Genomic DNA, 18,710 nt, shown 5'->3' on the forward strand with positions numbered 1-18,710 from the left:
ATGATGGATGCAATGAAGGAGGAATACGCCAAGGACATGGATGATGTGCGTGCCGGTTATGAAGCGAAACTGGTCGCACAGGAGGCAGAACTCGCTGCACACCGTGCGCAACGGGAGGCACGGCAGCTACAGCGACTCTCGGACCAGGACTTGGGCCACAGCGCAAACCTACAATTGCCGCGCTCCCTCCCTGAAAACACTACTGACCCTGAAGCGATACTAAGAGAACCCATATACTCCGTTACTCTGGAAGAACTGAATACAGAGCGTGCCGCCAAGGACAAGCTGGCTGGCGACCTCGCACAGAAAGAGGCAGTGAACGAGAAGCTGGCTGGCGACCTCGCACAGAAGGAGGCAGAGAATGAGAAGCTTATGAAGGAGTTTGATTCTATGGAAGAAAAGTTAAGAAATGCATTGGATGCTTTGAATGCTGCCTCACCTGAAAATGCCAGTGTGCTGGACATGCTAGAGAATTTTATGGAAACAAGTGCGGCAGCACAAGCTGCGGAGAAGGAAGCGGTGGAGGCCCTGAGGGAACGTGAACAGGAACTTGAGGAACTGCGACTTCTTGCGGCTCAGGAGAACAATGAACACAGCCGTACTTTGGAGAACCATGAACAAGAGAATGAAAGGCTTCTGGAGGAACTCGCACAGAAGGAGGCAGAGAACGAGAAGCTGGCTGACGACCTCGCACAGAAGGAGGCAGAGAACGAGAAGCTGGTGGAGGAGCTTGCGAAGAAGGAAGCGGAGAAATGTATATTTTTGGAGGAACTTAGTTCTACTGCGGGGAAGCTGGAGGATGCTGAGAAAGGTAGAGATGAGATAACGGAATTGCGCGAAAAGCTGCGTTACTCTGAGCTTCTTATTGATGAGAAGAATACGCAGCTTGAGATGTTTAATGAGCGTATTGAAGGGCTCATGGACGAGCTTAGTGACAAGCGTGATGAGCTAAGTAATGTCATTGTACAATTGGATGACTTTGTTGCGAAGTTTGAAAAAGCTCGAGAGGGTGAAAAGGCTGCCGTTGAAAGACTTGCAGCGATAGAACAAGATATGTTTGAGTTGCAAGAGGTACAAAAGGAAGAGCAGAAGGATCACGAAGTAGTCGTTGGTCTTTTAAAGGAGCAGTTGGATGGTCTTCGTGATGTGCAGTCTAAGGACGAATTGATTTCTGGAGAACTGAGAGAGAATCTGGAGCAACTTAAAAATTCCCTGCGTGAAGCAGAAGCAGCATTACTGGATAAAGATAAATTGATAGAAGCGCTGCGTAAAGAAATTGTTGATCAGAGAGAAGAAGCGCAGGCGTTAATTGATGAAGTGGCTGCAGAACGCGATGTTAAATCCGAAGAGGTGAGTGATTCGCTTAAAAAACTTGAAGAGCTTGTGGAACTTTTGCAGGATGCTCGCGTCTCTGAAGAGGAAGCTGTGCAGAAATGCCACGATACCGAGCGTTCTCTTTACGAAGTTCAGGCAGAATTGGAAAGACTTCGCTCGTCACAAATGCGAAACTCCAGTGCGGGTGGTGATATTCCCCAAGAGAAATCGGAGATGGATGCGCTCCGCGCTGCCCTTGATGAAGCGTACGAAATGAACGAAAATGATAGTAAAGAGATCAGGAACCTTCAGTTGAGTGTGAAGATGCTGGTGGATGCACTTTCACGCAGCCAAAATACGTTTATTTGTACATCAGGGGTTTTGAACGAGGTCTGTACTACCCTGGAAACGGTAGAATAACTTAGCTGAATGTGAAGAAGCCGTTTTAACCACTATTTGAGTAGCATGACTTAAGAACAAGATGGCGGTAAAAAAGGGAATTAGGTGGTATTTTTCTTTCGTTCTTTCTTTCTGATTTCTCTGTATTTCTTTTTTCTTTAATTTTTATATATCTTTATTTTTATCATTCTGTGATGGTTGTATAAGGATGAAAAGGAGTTTTATGGGGATTCTACGCAGTGTTTTTCTTTTTTTTTCACTGACACAAATATGTTTGTTAAACAATTAAGTTCACACAAGATAAATGGTTCTAATTGCTCTATGTTCATTATCCTACCGTTGACAATTGCAGACATTTGCTTGCGATTTGTTTCTATTTCCCTGCATTTTTTTTTTTGCAAGTTCTTTCAGTAAAGACAATAAACACATAAGAAAAGGAGAGAGAAGATTTCTTTCTGTTTATTCGTTTCTTTTTTGCTAATTAATACTGTACAAGTTCAATTGCACACGATGCCTTCTGGAGTTATCTATCTTTTTCAGGGAAAGTTTAGACTGAACCGACTGTTGGGCAAGGGAGGTTTCGGCGAGGTCTACGCCGGTGTGCAAGTCTCAACTGGGGAAGCGGTGGCCGTGAAAATTGAACGAACTAATAAACCCCGTTGTTTTCTCTTCCATGAAGCTCGTGTAATGCAGGATCTTCAGAACTCTATGCCGAACCGGATTGCCCCTGGAATTCCCGAGCTAAAGTACTTTGGTCAGGAAGGAGATTTTAGAATTCTCATTATGTCTATTCTTGGTCCTTCTTTGGAAGACATGCATGCTAATCTCGGACGCTTTTCCCTCAAAACGACGGTGATGCTTGCTAATGAGATGATATCACGACTGGAATTTATTCATTCCAATGGATATATACATCGAGACCTAAAGCCAGATAATTTTCTTTTGGGAATTGGTAGGCTCGCACGTCATATTTACTTGATTGACTTTGGCCTTAGTGTTCGCTATCGTTCCTTCGATGGAACTCATCGAGATTCGGCAACAGGTAAGAGTTTTGTTGGGACATCGCGTTACGCGTCTTTGCGTACGCATCAGGGTTTTTCGCAGAGTCGTCGCGATGATTTGGAGCAGCTGACGTATATCCTTATATATCTTCATCGAGGGCATTTACCATGGTCTGGTCTTCAAATCAAGGATCGTGAAGAGAAAGAGAAGGCAATTGGCGAAATCAAACAAAAGTTGACATGTGCCCAAATATGTTCAAAATGTCCTCGCCAATTTGAAGATCTGCTAATATACGCTCGTAAGCTGGAATATACGGAGGGACCACAGTATGAGATGTGCCGGATTCTTATGTCCTCTGTTTTTGGTACAATTGGGCCAAATGTAAAAAATGATTTCCAGTATGACTGGGTGACTCTAAAGAAAAAGGATGCTACTAGTCAACATGTTGATACGGAATCCACTTCAGTTGGAAATAATATTAATACAAAGAAAGTTAATGAGCGCAGAGAAACTAATATACCGTTAAACAATGGGAGGGTTCAATGCATTTTGCCTGGTTTTGCCAGCGGGGTATCTCAAGATGTACAGCTGTTGAATAGACAGTAATGTTAATTTTAATTGTTTCACTTTTTCTAATTCTCAACCTTTCTTTGCTTCCCCGCTTAATTATTATTATTATTATTATTATCATTGAATTTCGTTTTTCGTTTTTTAGAACGACTCCCTTCGAATTATTTCTTTTTTTTTAGTTTCTGTTTTGTGTGTCTTCCTCATTCCGCTTCTGAATAAATGCTCACAAATTGGAGGAGCAGGAATAAAAAAAAATAATATATATATACTACTGATGGAAATAAAAGCATGTTTGCACTTGGAGAGTCAATAAGAGTCTTCAAGTTCATAATGTACACTTCTGTTTACTTCTGTGAATTTTTTTACTGGATGTTATTCGCAAATACAAGTACTCCCTGTGTATATGTCTATACGCATCAGGTGCATTCGATACAGCTGGCTCAGTTGCCTTGGCCGATGGTTTTTTCTTTTTTTTTTGTGTGTGTATGCACGATTCTTCGTGTAACTTGTCTTTTCTTATAGTTTTTTTTTTTTATCCGCCTCTTTTGTTTCCTTGTTTGTTTCCGTCCTTTCTTCCTTTGTTATACGTGCGTTTATTATACCATTTTTCTTGCCATTGGAGTGCAACAGCTGGCGCAGTGAGACCCTGTTGCCGCCCAGCACCACTCGAGGGACGCTCGCATTTGAACAATTCTCTTGGTACAAAAGAAATTCCATTCCGTACATCCGCGTGAGTTTGCGATTGCCGCAAGCGCATCGAGTCACGAAAACTGTCTTGGTACCCTATTATTATTATTATTATTATTATTATTATTATTATTATTATTATTATTATTATTATTATTATTATTATTATTATTATTATTATTAACTTTCCCTTTCTTTTCCTTTACTTTTCTCCCAATTCCGCTTAAATCAAGATAGAGCATGCAGCTTAAAAAAAAAAATGGAACCCTATCACATACCCCACCGCGCCGCCCAGAACCACCCCCACAGCAGGAACGCTGCCACTTGGAAAAGACGCCGCCGTGAAGACTGACGGCGAGCGGACCCAATCACAAGGAGCTCAGATTGGAAAAGAAAAAAGAGACGGACTGTAATTCAGTTTCTTTTTCCCGGGGCACCCTATATCCCGCAAAAACCCGGCGTGCCGGACCGCATCACCAAAGGATGAAAACGTCCGAGGATCCAGCAAAAGATCAGCGGTAGTGCCGGAAAAAAGAGCCAGCCTTGGCCGCTCGCGAGTGCCGAAGAAGAACCCCGAATCACGACTGAAAGCCTGGCGCCGCGCCAACAAAACCGCACCACCACCCAGGCGCAATTCCACCCGCAAGGGGCCTGGAACAACCCATGATTGCTTCGCGCCGCCCCCGCGAGGCCGGCAGCTCTTGCCTGTTTCGTGTTTTTTTTTTAAGCTTGCGAAAAAAATGATCGAGCCTTACGTTATCAGATGGTAAAAATATTGAATGGTTTCATAATGAATAATTTTATTTCTTTTCACCTTTACGGCCTGTCTAACCGTAAGTTTTCTGAAAACTAACCAAACCCAACCCTCACACCACCCGAGCGAGGAGCAGGTTAAAAGGGTTTCCCAGCACTTCCATTTCGTCAGTTTGCCTTTTTTATCAGTAAAGAATCCATTCGGGAGAGCAAGGCGAAGTATTATTTAAACAATTGGGGATGCAGTTATTTGATATGAAAAATATTACTTCTTTTCTTCTTTCTTTCTTTCTATGGGAAAGTAAGGGATAGATTATTCTGGCAACCAACGCTTGACATGTTAAGGAATTGCGGTGTTTTATTGGTTTGGTACAGCGTCGGGGGCTGCGTGGCTGAGATTATTCCGCATTAATGAAAAAAACTGCAGAAATTTTTTTCTTTTAAGGAAGCAGCTTGCAAAAGGGTCGTGGGAAATGTTTTTTTGTAGGCATTCTTTATAAATACCCCTACTTTTCTGGTATTTGGTTATCCACCCAGTTCGAAACTACTGAATACGCACCGCACCAATGGGGAATGGCAAGAGCCATCGATGGTTTTTTTTTCTGTTTTTTTTACGGGAAATCATTTTGAGGTTTAAGCCATACCATCTTATTACAGAAAAAACCAGTTAACTACACTCTATTATTTTGCTCCTGATAAAATATTAAAAATCCAAAATATTTTGAATCGGTTATTCGGCCGCTTGGTCTAGTGGTATGATTCCTGCTTTGGGTGCAGGAGGTCACGGGTTCAATTCCCGTAGCGGCCCGTTTTCATAAACTTCCAAAGATAAAAAACGAGGTGAACTTTTTGTGCTGGGAAAATCAGGGCTCACCCGGGTTTGAACCGGTGACCGTTCGGACTGCAGCTGAATGCTCTACCACTGAGCTATGGGTCCGAGGGGGTGCTGGAAAGATGGCGCGAATCCGAAAAAGAATAATTGAGTTGATTTTTTAAATACCAATTGTTTTTCATTTTTATTTTCTGATGAATTTCCCTCTAGATATTCCATCCGCTAGATTTTGCTCTGAAGCCAAGCCACGTAGCTCCAAGTAGCACTTATGCCGTGTGAGCAAAACTTTTTCTATAGCGCCAACTTCCGTTACTAACGCCTGTGAATGCGCGTTTCCTTTTTGCATAATGTTCATTTGCCGTTGCGCTGCCAACGCGGATATCCAATGGCCCTGCCAAATGTATTTTAAAACCCCTTAATGCTGGATGAACGAAAAGTGCCTCTGCTTTAGAAATCATGCGAGGCGAGCGCTCCCACGCGCCACTTTTGGCCAAAACCACCAAACCCCCGCAGCCTTAAACAATAACGCTCCCCATCCGTGCATGGATGCGTCTGCCGCCAGCGTTGCCGTAGAGGGCAGCTGCTGTGGTGGATGAACCGGCTTGTTCGCCATTAATGTTTTGGGCCTTTTTTGCCCGATGACCCTCGCATTGGGTGATAAATTTGTCAGATCTTGTGGCCGGAATAAACCTCGATTTGAACATGATAAACGCTGACGCACTATTTTTAAGAAGAAATAATAAGGGAAAAGGGATTCACCCCTTACCACCCCCTGTCGCGCACATCACGGGTGAAACTTTGCTCTCCAATTCTTCAACCGGCATCTTTTCCAGTGACGGCGCCTCTTCCAACTTTCTTATTATTTTTTGTATTTGGGAGGCCCTTTGATTTCTATGGTTAAAGTGCGCCCCGATGAAATCTTATTCCTTCGTTTAGAACTTCTGCTCCCCAATAGTAACTCCGCAACCTTGCATGTTATGTATGATTTGGTGTCCCCAAGATTGCACCGTTCCTTGTGGACCACCCAACCCGTTGTTATCAATCCAAACCCTCTGCGGCGCCGGCCACCTTATCTTTGCACCCAGGTCCAGCGCCCCGCATTGCCGGAGGAAGCCAAGAGCCAGCGATGTTTTTCTTCTGGAAAACTCGCTGGCGCTTAAACTACGGCGTCGCACAGCGCCGGGACCAGCCGCGTCGTGCTGGGGCAGAACTCAATCCAAGAAGGTCCTGGGGCACTTGTCGACTTGCTGTCAGCAGCATCACCTGTACCAAGTTACCGCCGAGCAGTGATGTGGAGGAAAATCCCGGCCCTTCTCCGCGAGGTGTGCAGTGGAACTCAGCTGGACTTACCCAGGCCAAGAGGCTTGCTCTCCACAAAACCCTGGTTGAGGAAAACGTGCCATTCGGCCTTCTAAGCGAGACGAAAATGTCTTGTGCGGAAGTGTCGAGTTTCACACAATCGCTGGTTATCAACATCATGGACTGCCCTGCCCCTCTAAAGGTGGCGGCGTTTCGATTCTGGTTCGTGAAGACCTGCCGGTGGAAGTAGGATCGTCTGTTGTGGCGAGCATTGGGTATACTCATGCAACGATCCACTTGACAGAAGGGCTGGCGCTCTCAGTGACGTCAGCACACTTCCCCCCAGGGAGATCATTTACAGCATCGCAACTGGACGCACTCTTGACGACCAGCGGACCCCACCCCATTGGTGCAGATGCTAACGCGCATGCGTTGGCTTGGAATCGCGCGATCCTACCTGATACACGTGGCGATGTTCTAGCGCAATGGTGCCTAGATAACGATTGCGTCATGCAGAACAATGGAGAAAGCACCCGCCACACTACACGTCACGGTCCGTCCGCGCCGGACGTGAGACTATCCCGAGAGTGTCGCATAGAGTCTTGGACAGCCAAGTTCTCTCCGGATAGTGACCATTATATCATCCTCTTCGGCGTAGTAGGGGATGATGGTGAACCACTGCGGTTCCCTCGCCCCTTTGCCCCACTCTATGCATGGAAGAAGGCGAAATGGTCTCGTTTTGGACAAATGTCAAATGCCCAATGCCGAAAACTACCAACACAGAAGATGAGCGTTCACAAGCGAGAACGTTTACTCGCCTCCGCGATCCGCATCGCAACAGCTGCAGCGGTCCCCCGCGGAGGACGAGACACTGCCCCTTTTGGACTCCAGAACTCAGTGAGATTGAGTCGGAGATCCACCAATGCAAAGCCTCTGTCTATAGAGACAGGTTGGCAGCACGCCGCAGAGAGATGCTGAGACAAGCCTCCCATAAAAGATGGAAAGCCCTCTGCGGCAAGATGGCCGTAGCAGACGGCTGCCGTTGGAACATTGTAAAGAGGATTTACGCCCCACGCCCACTGAGCACCCCGGCGATAAAGATTAACAACACGGTGCTCACGGAAAATCAGAAGGCCAAGCACTTCATCCGTTTTTACCCCACACGAGCCAGACGGCACCCACACCCCCACCCTCCGCCACCCATCCCAGTTGTCGACGGGGAATTTGCACCCATTACAGAAGCGGAACTGGAACGGGCCCAGCGCCTTCTCCCGAAAGGAACGGCGGCTGGTCCGGATGGGATTTACAGCGAGGCTCTCCAACATTTGGGACCCAGAGCAAAAGCAGAAACCCTTTCACTTTTCAATTTGGGTCTCCGCACTGGTATTTTCCCAGCTGCTTGGAAAGTAGGTGTTATTGCGCCCCTCCTCAAACCAGGGAAGAAGGCAACAGACCTAGACTCGTTTAGACCAGTCACATTAACTAGCCGTAGTCCAAACTAATGGAAAGGATTATAGCAGCCTGTATTCGGGATGTTATTGAATCCAGGCTGACCCCACAACAATCCGGGTTCAGGCCTGGCCACTCCACACTGGGCCAATTACTACACCTGCGCGCAGCCCTCAAGAGACCTTCATAAGATTCGCGCACAGGTGCCGTATTCGTCGATTACGCCAAGGCCTTCAATACTGTAGATCACGACCGAATTGTTAGTGCGATGCGAGAGATGGAGCTCCCACTCCACATCATCCGATGGCCAGCCTCATTTTTAAAAGGACGTCAGGCTAAAGTACGAGTCCAAGGAAAATCCTCACCACTAATGCTATTCCACCGCGGCGTACCGCAAGGAACGGTTCTAGGCCCGCTTATGTTCATTATAGTAATGAACACTCTAAGCAAACGATCATCTCAAGTTCCCCTTCTGTACCACGGCTTTTTTGCTGATGATCTCACGCTAGCAGCACGGCATGAGAACAGAGACGTCATCAACAGTGTGCTACAAAGCAGAATAAATGTGGTTGATGGATGGTCCAAGAGTCACTTCATGGAAGTAAACGCAGAGAAAACGAAATACACCCTCTTTGGATCATTGGACCCAAACCCCCTCTCCCTTGAACTACGCGGCACCCCTGTCGGTCTAGAGAAAGCTCCAAAACTTCTCGGAATTACATTCCAACACCATCGCGGAGTGTCCTCCCATTTAATACGGACGAGGCAACGCATGAATTTTTGTTTGTTGCAGCTCGCTGCAATCTCGTCCGCCGCATGGGGCCCAAAACGGGATGTTTTGCGCACTTTCTATCTGGCCCTAGTTCAAGCCCAGAAGCCATATGGATTTGAGGTCTGGTACTGGGATGCTTCACCCACACGCCGCCAACAATTAGCAGCAGGCCAAAACAAAGCTTGTCGAACCATAGCAGGAATCCCATTTGGATGTCGCTCCGACGACGCACTACGAGAAGCCCGTCTTCTACCACTAGAAACGACAGCCATGATACGGAGCCTCAAACACTTCTTACTATGCCAGACAAGAGGTGGATCCCTGAAAGATAGCGCTGATCAGGTTTACCACTTGAACCACCCAGTCCGAAACTTCTATGTGCGCCTAATGAAGGCATACCCAACGCTCCATATAGAGCCACGCGGGTTGCCGCTATTAACACCGACACTGCGTTTCGGTAAGCGCGCTCGCTTCTTCACGTCACTGGATAACGTCTCCGCTGACAACTCTGAAGAACGCAAGAAGGAAGCATCTGAGCGTTGGATAGCCCGACATTTCCGCCGCATGGGAGAAACACCACCACCCCGTACACATTATGAAATTTGGACTGATGGCTCGGTATCCCTGGGTGTCAAATCTGGGGCAGCGGCGATGATTTACAAGGATGGTGAACTGCTCAGCACCACGCAAAGAGGAGCTGGCCCCCTAGCCTGCAGCTACACGGCTGAAACCATAGCACTTTATGAAGGATTGCGGAAACTACTCACGACATCACCGGCAGAAAACCCAACACCCTGCAGAGTTTCCGTATTCTCAGATTCACTGTCTCTACTGAAAGCGCTCCAGACTGCTCCCCTGAGTGTTACGGATCCTATGCTCCGTAAACTATGGAACCTGATCCTCCAAGTGCAACGTCGCAAAGCCCGCATTCGACTGCAATTTATTTTCGGCCATTGCGGAGTAGAGAAGAACGAAAAATGCGACGCTGAGGCCAAAAAAGCTGCGGAGCATGCCCAGAGGGATGATGCCTGGATTCCCGATGTTATTGCCTACGCCAAACGCATACTCAAGGGGGAAGCAACACCTCGTCCTTCTCATAGATGGCAAATCAAAGGGAACCGGAACCCCACCAAAGACAACCCCGAACTAACACGAGAAGAAGAAACAGCGCTTGCAATATTCCGCACAGGAGTCTCGCATCGATATGGGTGGTTGCTGAGAAAAATCCAACCCCATATCCCCCTGGTTGTCGACGGTGCAATCCCCAAGAGGCAAACGACTCGGCCCCACCGAAGCCGCAAGCAACGCAGAGACACTACCCCATGAGTAAAGCATCCGAGCCAGCAGCATGCACAGAGTGCGGAGCACAACACTCATGCAGGAACAACGCAGCGCTTCACATGGTTAACAGGCATGGTTTTAAGAAAGCCGATGCGCTTTGGAAACCCAAGTTTCCCCATGCAGCACCTCCGCCGGACATACCGCCTGAGCCACGCCGCCAAGACCAACATCTCCGGTAAATAAGTTACCTCGCCAATCAGCAAATGCAGTGGAAAAACATCCCTTTCCATGCCATTTGTGTTGCCGAACCTTCCCCCAGAAAAACGGATCAACTCGCCACCTCAGGTACATGCACAACGCAGAATGCCCTCCCAATGAAAGAAATCGCCCAAGAGCAGATGAAGCAACACCAGAGGGATCAGCATTTCCATGTGACAAAAGTGAAATGATAGCGCACTCTAAAACAGGCCCCAAAGCCCACATTAGAGCACGCCATCCTGAGGACCCCAGCAAAGACGCACCCGGCACGCAGTTAATCCCACAGCCAGCATCGCTGCGCTGTGAATTCTGTCTAAGGGATTTCGGTAACATAGGAGCTCTATCGTGCCATAAAAAGCAAAAACACCCACCTGGAACTCCGATATTGCCGATTACGATACAGGTAACGTTTCCCAGAAACAAGAAACGTCAGCGAGACTCGTCGCCACCGGAACGTGAGGACCACGGCAAGGTTCAGTGCGGTGTGTGTAAGAAGTTCTACGCCAACATGCCTTCACTCGCCATTCGCTGCAGAAATTTTCACCATGGCGAAGGCATGCCTTCCAAAGGGGCAACCAAATCCTCCCGAAGCAAGGGCGAGAACATAAGAGACCTTGCGACCCTGATTTGCCCCACATGCAACAGACAATGCATGAGCAAATCAGGCCTCACACAACACCGCATGTCTCAACACGGGTATCAGCATATTCGCGCGCACACTGGCCAACGCACCGGCTGCGAAGAAACAGCACTGCATCTCTTGAGTTGCCCCGCCCTTCGCCCATTGCGAATAAAGTATGCTATAACAGATATCCCTCTCCAGAAACTGTGCTTTTCTAAACAGTTAGCCCAGTTCCTTCTGGCAGTGGAGCGGAAGCATGCGATACCACAGACTTCGCGGTCCAGAACCCCTACGCCTCCTTCCTCCACCCCTGTAAGGCCTCCACACCCCTCTAAGGCCAGCGACGAACTCGACTATGGAATCCCTGAGAGGATTAGTCTCAAGAGACGCTTGCCGCGATCCCCAACAAGCAACAAAAAACAGAGGAGATTATTGAGGCCCAATCATTAACTAAAAAACCAAAAATAACAAAAACCAATAGCAAAAAGGAGAGTGGCCGACGGGCTCTGGGAAAGGATGGTGGGAGTAGAGAATCTCTCGTAGACTGTTTGCTGCGCATAGATTGGTTGCAAAGCTAAATAAGGCAAAACTAGAAAATAACAAAACTCAAATAATAAAAACCCAAAATAACAAAATAAATATTACAAGAGCTTGAGGAACCCACAAAACGAAGGGATTTTTCTCTCAGGCACCACTCTTCATAGACAGCAACCTTGGTGCTCTACGGTGAGAAGCTGATAGCCGTACCGTTGGGGTAACACCCATAAAGACACGAGGAATAAAAAAAAAATCTTCCAAAGCGCACCAGCTCCCCTAAAGGCATTTTTATTGATTATAAGAACCGCTGCGGAATCCCTCTGAGAGCATTTTGCGCAAAGACAAGTGCAATTTGCAGACTCTTTCCTTCGTTTCTGGGGTTGTCTTTTTTGTGGTTCTCGCAGCCGGGGAAAACCAGGAGAGCGGGGAAATAATATGGGATACGGCATTTGCAATAATCCGAGAATGTCAATCAGAGACTGATAAGGAATCTTGCTAGTTTCGTTTATTCTTTTCTGGTGGGTTCTGGGTTGTATTTCGCTGGGAATCCGCTGATTTGATGCCGACGAGGGGCAAAAAGAAAATCTTGCACCATTAAGGGTTTTGTGAAGTGCAAGCTTGTTTGCCTGAGCGGGTCTGGCCGGCAATTCCCCTGCATCTCTCTTATGTGGAAAACGCCAGCTTTTTCTGAGGAAATTCTCGAAAAATTTTACTTTGGTTTTGTTTCCTGGCGGCCCTCTGGGGGTTATCCCTGGCGGCGGGGCTGGTTCGGCAAATGGGCACCTGGGGGTTCCGTTAGTGGGAGTCCCTCCATTTTTGGCCGCGCGTGGAGCCGGAAACCGCCCTGACAAAAAAGTTAAACATAAGAAAAAGCGGACAACCTTGGCAACATGGCCAGGGGGGAAAAAAGAAGTTCTACTCATCCACATTTTCTCTTAAACCGGAATGGTGAAGGGTAAAGAACGCATTGTTTCCACTGAGCGGCTGGCGAAGGGGGGCCCGGCAGAATTGCGCAGGCGCAGGCTTATGGATGTGGGTGGCGTTTGTGGGTGGGTAAAATGCCCGTTAAAAGGGGGCAGCCCCCGAGACGGGAATGCAATTCAAGAGAAAAGCTGCGAGTTCGGCACCCCGGCACCCACCTCTTTTTTTTTACAAAGCATTGTGCAACACGAATTCCTTCATTGCCCATTTTGGGGCCCCATTGTTTTCTAAAGATTTTTTCGCACCATAAGCCCCAAGAATGCCGCCCAAAAGGGGGCATATGCGAAGTAAGAGACGCGTGGCGCTCTTTCCGCCAAGGCCACCAATTCCCCTTCATAGGCCGAGCCGCTCTGCCAAACCAGCCGCGGAGGCGGCACGCAGAAGAAAAAACACCCACCGGAACACCTCGCAGCACGAAAAAAGAAAGAAACCCACACCTCAAAATATTCTAAAATATAGAAAATATGACCCAAATACCATTATGAACCAAGTAATTTCAAGGCATCCCTAATTACTGCCCCTTCGAACGAGATCCGGTCCACGTCCGTTCTGCGGGGCAGGGTGGAGAATGCGCAAAAGCCAACAGCCCAAGGGGTACCGCCCTTTACCCGCATGCTGCTGAAATTGGCGTGGCTCTCTGGAGAGCCCGGCAAGCTTAACATCCCCATTTTTGGAAGAAACATAGAGCCCCCCAAACTTTTGATGGAGCGCCACTGGCCTTAGTGGCGGATGAACTGGCTTCTTGCGCAAGAACATTTTTGGTGATGATTTGATGCCTTATCGCTGCGCCAAGGCTATTCAGTTGAATCCATTCAGGGAGTCCAAAAGTACTCAACAAAAATTTAAAAGGCAGGTCAAAGTTTTTATTTTTGATACATTTCTTCTTCGGAACGCTATCCCCTGTTGGCTTTTTGCCGTCAAAAGGTGGTGCGGGGGTCACTTGGCTCTCATTCTCGGTGGGAAACCATGGGCCGGCAATACTCTCTTCTAGAGAGTTTCCTAGTTCGTAAGTCAAAAATACCTCACGGCACCAGGAAAAGCAGCGTTGTGCTGAGGAAGGAGTTTAATCCGAGAAGGTTCTGGCGATGCACATCAGCTTACCATCAGCAGCGGGTTCTTTTTTTTTCATATTTTACCTTTCTGTTGATTCTACTGTGGAGAATAACAGACCCGAGAGATGGTAACAAATATTCCTTCCCGTGCTGGAAATTGTATTTAGCCGCTGGAATAATCCAAAGGGGCATTAAAAATCGACTTGCATCACCAAGAAGATTCTTCAGAATCTTTTTACCATTCTGCGCGTTGCGTGCGTAGTGGTGGTGTACATGTATAATTTAAATGGCTCTTCGTGGCTTTGCTATTGGGTTTAAACCCATAAGGATTTGACGAATAAAAAAAAAAACGCAGCAGCATATCTCTCATTACTTTGAGTTTTGGTCAACAATGTGCGGTCCAACCAGATGTATCTGAATCGAAAAGGCCCCGGGAAATATGGGAAAGTTTTTCGCAGTTTAAAATGTACAATCTTCAGAAAAAATAACTTATATTTTCTCAATTTATCTGCACAGAGCATCTCAGAAGGCACCTCTTTTGAAAAGTTAAGTGTCGTGAGAAAGTTTCTTATTCATATTGCCATCGTCAAATCCTTTAGTTTTCTTAAAGGGAATACCCACCCCGCCCCCAAGGAATACGGGGAACAGAATTTTAAGGTCCACCAGGGTGAAACGAAGCTCGATGATTTTATGGGAGTATATGGCAACAATCCCCGATGTAGTTTAACGAATCTTTTCTTGTAGCTTTTCAGGAAGCGCAGACTGCCTCACGCGGGGGCAAGTTTGCCCCCAGTGAATGGTGTCTTGGGTTTAAATTGCCAGCAAAAGCGCGGCCGGGGAAAAACGGAATTGAAAAGTTTTAGGTTGACGAGTTTTCGCGTAAAATACTATATCAAGAGATCCAGAGTCAAGTGGGAGAGATTCAGGGTTTGCCTTAATAACTATGTGGCGTTTGAATGCGTAAAATGGTTGCCGCTATGTCCAGCGCTAGGGGCGTATCCGCCGAATCCTCTCGAAAAACAGGCCCCTTTATTGTTACCATTCCAAAGAAGAAAGGGGCCCTGCATAACCGGGGAAATTGTTGTTTGGTTTTGCTGGAAAGAAATGGGAAAGGAGGGCCCCGAGCATGGCCCAAGGCGGGGTTTCCGAGAAAACCGGCAGCTAAGGCAAGCCCTTCGCGAGATGGGAGGCCAGCGCCCGGAAGAGAGAATTTACACTTTTAAAGAAAAAACAGCGCAATCTTTTAAAAGCGCGCGATCAAATTTCTAATTTTGGATTTTCGCGCGCTTCGGTGGTGGGTAGGGGCCGGTTGGGCCCTTGATAACCCCAGCTTAGGGCGCCTGTTTCCTGCGAAAATTCAAAAATTCAAACGGCTGGGAGCATTCCCGGGGCCAAGGGTTGCAACACCATTGGGGCCACAAGGAAACCGCATAAAACGGGACGAAACCCCCGCCCAAGAGCCCCCAAATTGGCTGGGCCGTCCCTCCTTGAAAGTCTCGGCATTGCAGACGCGGCGGTTTGTTTTGGCACAGGGGACTGGCGCCGCGAGGGGGCCATCCGAGCAAAATCGCCGACAACCCACGCCCGGCCTCAAAAAAAAAAAAAACATAGCGGCTCGCGACTGGAAACCCGTGCCGGCCCCACCGGTTGCCACTGGATTTCGCAATCGCCAGGAGGCGGCTTCGCGATGGGGTTGCGGTAGGGGGCGGGTGGGGTGCGCAAAACGGCAGCTGGGAACGTTACTGTTCTTCTTCCTTTGGCTCTAGGTTTGGCGAGTGTTGTCGAAATTATCTTTTGCAACGCCTTAACAGCTATACGCTCGGGCGTTGCTCGCGGAGAGTTGCCTCATAACAAAGTGAATTTGGGCACATCCAGCATGGAAACAAAGACGTTCCATAATAAAAAGGCTCGCCGAATAAGCAGCCGATAACAAAACTGGAACGGGCCGGAAACCCCACCACTCAACCCAACCTGGCGCCGCAAAAAAACAAAAAAAGTTTTTCTCTTTTTTCAATTCCCAGTGTGTATATATTTTTGCTGTTCTCCCGATGTTGCGGCCGCCGGCCCGTCGTTGTAGGACGCGTCCGCCGCCGGCGTTTTGGGGTGAGTGGGTAAAAGAAGCCCCTTTTGGGGGAACGGGGTTGTGGACCCCACGCCCTCTTAATGTTTATTGTGTTTCTATTGGCTTTTTTTTCATTTTTAGTTTTCTTCTATATTTACTTCAAGGCCGTTCCCAAACGAAACGGGCGACCCGCAGTAAATCCCCAACCGCCCTTTCCATAACTGGAACCCGCCGCGCGGCCCGCTCTCTTAATTTTGTTTGCCAAGAGAAACTCTTAAATTTTTTGTTTATTGGGGCTGTGGCAAATGTCCCCTGCTTCCTGCTCACTGGGTCTTCCACGATCGAGCCCGTCGCCGGTATTAATTCGCAAGGGGCTTCTCTTTTTGAAATATTGCGGTAAGAATGGTCGGGCTTTTTGTTTTGCCTATGCATGCGATTTCTTGTAATGGGGTAAACGCTTAGAAAAATTATTTCTTTTATTATGACACTCTAACGAGCAGTAAGTTTTGAAAGTAAGCTTACAAGCAAGTAAAATTTTAAATACGAGCCCTTCGGCTTATTCAAGAATAGAATGAATAACCAACGCTCAGTCATTTACAGACTTTGTGCGCCAGAATGAGCCCACGACACTTTCATTTGAAATTGCTCCACCGAACACCATGCATTTAAGTTATCATGCAGGTGGTGTACTTGCAGTGGAAAATGGCACACTCCTGGTAAGAATGGGGCAAAACAAAACCATGAATTGGAAGGCCTCGCGGCCCCACCGCCAGGTTTGCCATGCCGTGGGGCACTGGGTTCCCCCAGGCCTTCGAAGAAGCACGTGCAAGATTCGGTGCGCAATGGGCTGTATTGGAGGAAAAAGAATCATATTTACACCACTACTGCCGGTTTGGTTGGGAAGGGTTTGGGGACGGGAATTTCAGGGTCCAGCAAAACGCCAACATACAGTTCCAAGAGGTGCGAAAACAGATGGCTCAAACACACCAATAATCCAATAATGCGAAATTAAAAATGGGTGAACTGCAGAGACAGATGATAAAAGCGTTTGAATTATTACATCAAAAAGTACTTCAGATTGAGGAGTTACTGAAACAACAGTGGAAGAAACGCCCCCCTCCAAAAAAAAAAAAAAAAACGCCACGGAGAGAGCCCAGGGAAATGAAGTTTATATACCGATAAAAATGGCGGATTTTACGCACAAGACATGGCAAGGAGACACGGCATCAGTGGTGAACGAGAAGCGGCGCAATTTGGGTTTTGGAGGAACACAGGAAATTGGAAAGCTGTGTTGCACCGAGGGCGCCGCACCAAAGAAGCAAATCTGCATTTTTGAGGGGGTGATAGATTACTTTATGGAAACATAATCTAACAAATTGATAAGCGCATACCGGGAAGTTTTTTTCCATTCCAGCAAATCCCGGCCCAGCTCACAACGACGCTTGGAAAATTTTCCTGCAATGGGAACGTAGAATTAAAAACGAAGGGATTTCGACACAACGCGTCCAAATGGGCCGATGGCTATATACACAGATGTGGGCAATAGAAACAGTTAAGGATTTTCTTGGGGATGAAAATGCAGGATGTTCGAGAGGCACCCTTCTAGCTGCAAGCAAGGGGTGGCTTATTCATACAGAAAGCTCTGAAGTCACGGAAAAGAAATTTGGCACCACCACCCAAAAAGGCACGCCGTTACAAACTTGGCCGTCCTGGGCATTCCAGCTCCACCTGCCATGTTTCATTGCAACAAGAATCTTTTAAGCCAAAGAAAAGTATTTGGCCCCGGAAAGAATGAATACCTGGGCCAGGGGAAATGGGGCGCCAAAGAAAGGCGCGCCTACAATAGCAGCGGGCGCCCGCCAAATAACTTGATCTTTTCCGATCAAATGTTAATATAATCGCGAAAAATATTATCAGAGAAGGGTTGCAGAAGCAGAACGTGCAACCACAACCCGCACAACGCGCCGTTCACAGCATGAAAAATAACCCGGCGCGGGGCCCCGCCAATGCAATTGCGATGTTGCCCGTGCCGTTTCAAGATCCGTACGTCAAGGGGTTGGCGCCGGAGGCCCGCCACACCGCCAAACGCATGTGGTCCCCAACAAAAATGGGAAGACGCACGGCGGATAAAAGCAGTCGTTAAAGAAATGAAGGGGGGCGAAAAGTTAACGACAACGAACGCGAAGGGCGCGGAAAATATTCTTCGACCCTAAGGAACGGCAGCCCGGTCCATAAAGAGAGGGGCGCTGGCACACGCCGCGGCAGCAGTAGTCGAACACGATCTCGACCCACGACCCCTAGCACAGCTAGGGGCAAAAGAAGATCCCCTGAAACTCTCAAGAAGCACGGTGCGATATCTCGGCCATTGGGCCGCAGCCGTAAACAAGCCAGTGCAACCGACATCATTGATGCAAAGGATTTGGAAAAATGGGCCATACCAGAACCTGTAAAACAAGTTGTTTGTGCGCCATTTAGGGGGCACAATATGCTGCGACGATCGCACCGCACCAGAGTGGCCACAAAAGAAAAAGAAGAACAATTACCGTTGCAACGAATTGATGTGGGAACGTTGCCCAACAAATGGGTTAGGGAGCGTTTGAATAACAAGGCAAGAAGGGGGTGGGACGAGGCGCCGCGCACTGCGCAAAAACACAGAAGCACATTTGAAGGAATGTGATTTCAGTTTACGGATAAACAACGCTGACGCGCAGCGTATGAAGGAAGCGAGAGTTATTTGTACAGCTTCATCGCACCCAACTGCAGGTTGGGTAGTCCCTTTTACGGCGGCAGAGGGCAAACCCTCCGGACAGAGAAGGGGATTTATCGCTTGGCCAAATGGA

General features: G+C 47.7%; 6 protein-coding genes across 6 annotated transcripts; 4 read left to right on the top strand and 2 right to left on the bottom strand.

Annotated features, from left to right (window-relative positions):
* Nucleotides 1–1,734, top strand: LSM04_008975 (uncharacterized protein; the record flags this gene model as incomplete). The annotated part of the gene is made up of 1 exon (XM_067329930.1): nt 1–1,734. The coding sequence occupies one exon, from the start codon at nt 1–3 to the stop codon at nt 1,732–1,734; it is 1,734 nt and encodes a 577-aa protein (XP_067191309.1).
* A 489-nt stretch (nt 1,735–2,223) lies between these two features.
* On the top strand, nt 2,224–3,321 carry LSM04_009384 (Protein kinase domain; the record flags this gene model as incomplete). The annotated part of the gene is made up of 1 exon (XM_067329932.1): nt 2,224–3,321. One exon carries the CDS (start codon nt 2,224–2,226, stop codon nt 3,319–3,321), a length of 1,098 nt encoding a protein of 365 aa, XP_067191324.1.
* Nucleotides 3,322–4,351: 1,030 nt separating this feature from the next.
* Nucleotides 4,352–5,134, bottom strand: LSM04_008050 (uncharacterized protein; the record flags this gene model as incomplete). Its single annotated transcript, XM_067329933.1, has 2 exons — nt 4,352–4,642; nt 5,099–5,134. 2 exons carry the CDS (start codon nt 5,132–5,134, stop codon nt 4,352–4,354), a joined length of 327 nt encoding a protein of 108 aa, XP_067191282.1.
* Nucleotides 5,135–13,263: 8,129 nt separating this feature from the next.
* On the bottom strand, nt 13,264–13,512 carry LSM04_008187 (uncharacterized protein; the record flags this gene model as incomplete). The annotated part of the gene is made up of 1 exon (XM_067329934.1): nt 13,264–13,512. The coding sequence occupies one exon, from the start codon at nt 13,510–13,512 to the stop codon at nt 13,264–13,266; it is 249 nt and encodes an 82-aa protein (XP_067191286.1).
* Nucleotides 13,513–14,773: 1,261 nt separating this feature from the next.
* On the top strand, nt 14,774–15,510 carry LSM04_002928 (uncharacterized protein; the record flags this gene model as incomplete). The annotated part of the gene is made up of 2 exons (XM_067329935.1): nt 14,774–14,787; nt 15,144–15,510. The coding sequence occupies 2 exons, from the start codon at nt 14,774–14,776 to the stop codon at nt 15,508–15,510; spliced, it is 381 nt and encodes a 126-aa protein (XP_067191137.1).
* Nucleotides 15,511–15,856: 346 nt separating this feature from the next.
* LSM04_009328 (uncharacterized protein) lies at nt 15,857–16,270 on the top strand (the record flags this gene model as incomplete). The annotated part of the gene is made up of 1 exon (XM_067329936.1): nt 15,857–16,270. The coding sequence occupies one exon, from the start codon at nt 15,857–15,859 to the stop codon at nt 16,268–16,270; it is 414 nt and encodes a 137-aa protein (XP_067191321.1).
* Nucleotides 16,271–18,710: the final 2,440 nt, after the last annotated feature.

This window comes from Trypanosoma melophagium (assembly GCF_022059095.1).
Source record: "Trypanosoma melophagium isolate St. Kilda chromosome Unknown ctg24segment1, whole genome shotgun sequence".
In the NCBI taxonomy this organism is placed as follows: Eukaryota; Euglenozoa; class Kinetoplastea; order Trypanosomatida; family Trypanosomatidae; genus Trypanosoma; species Trypanosoma melophagium.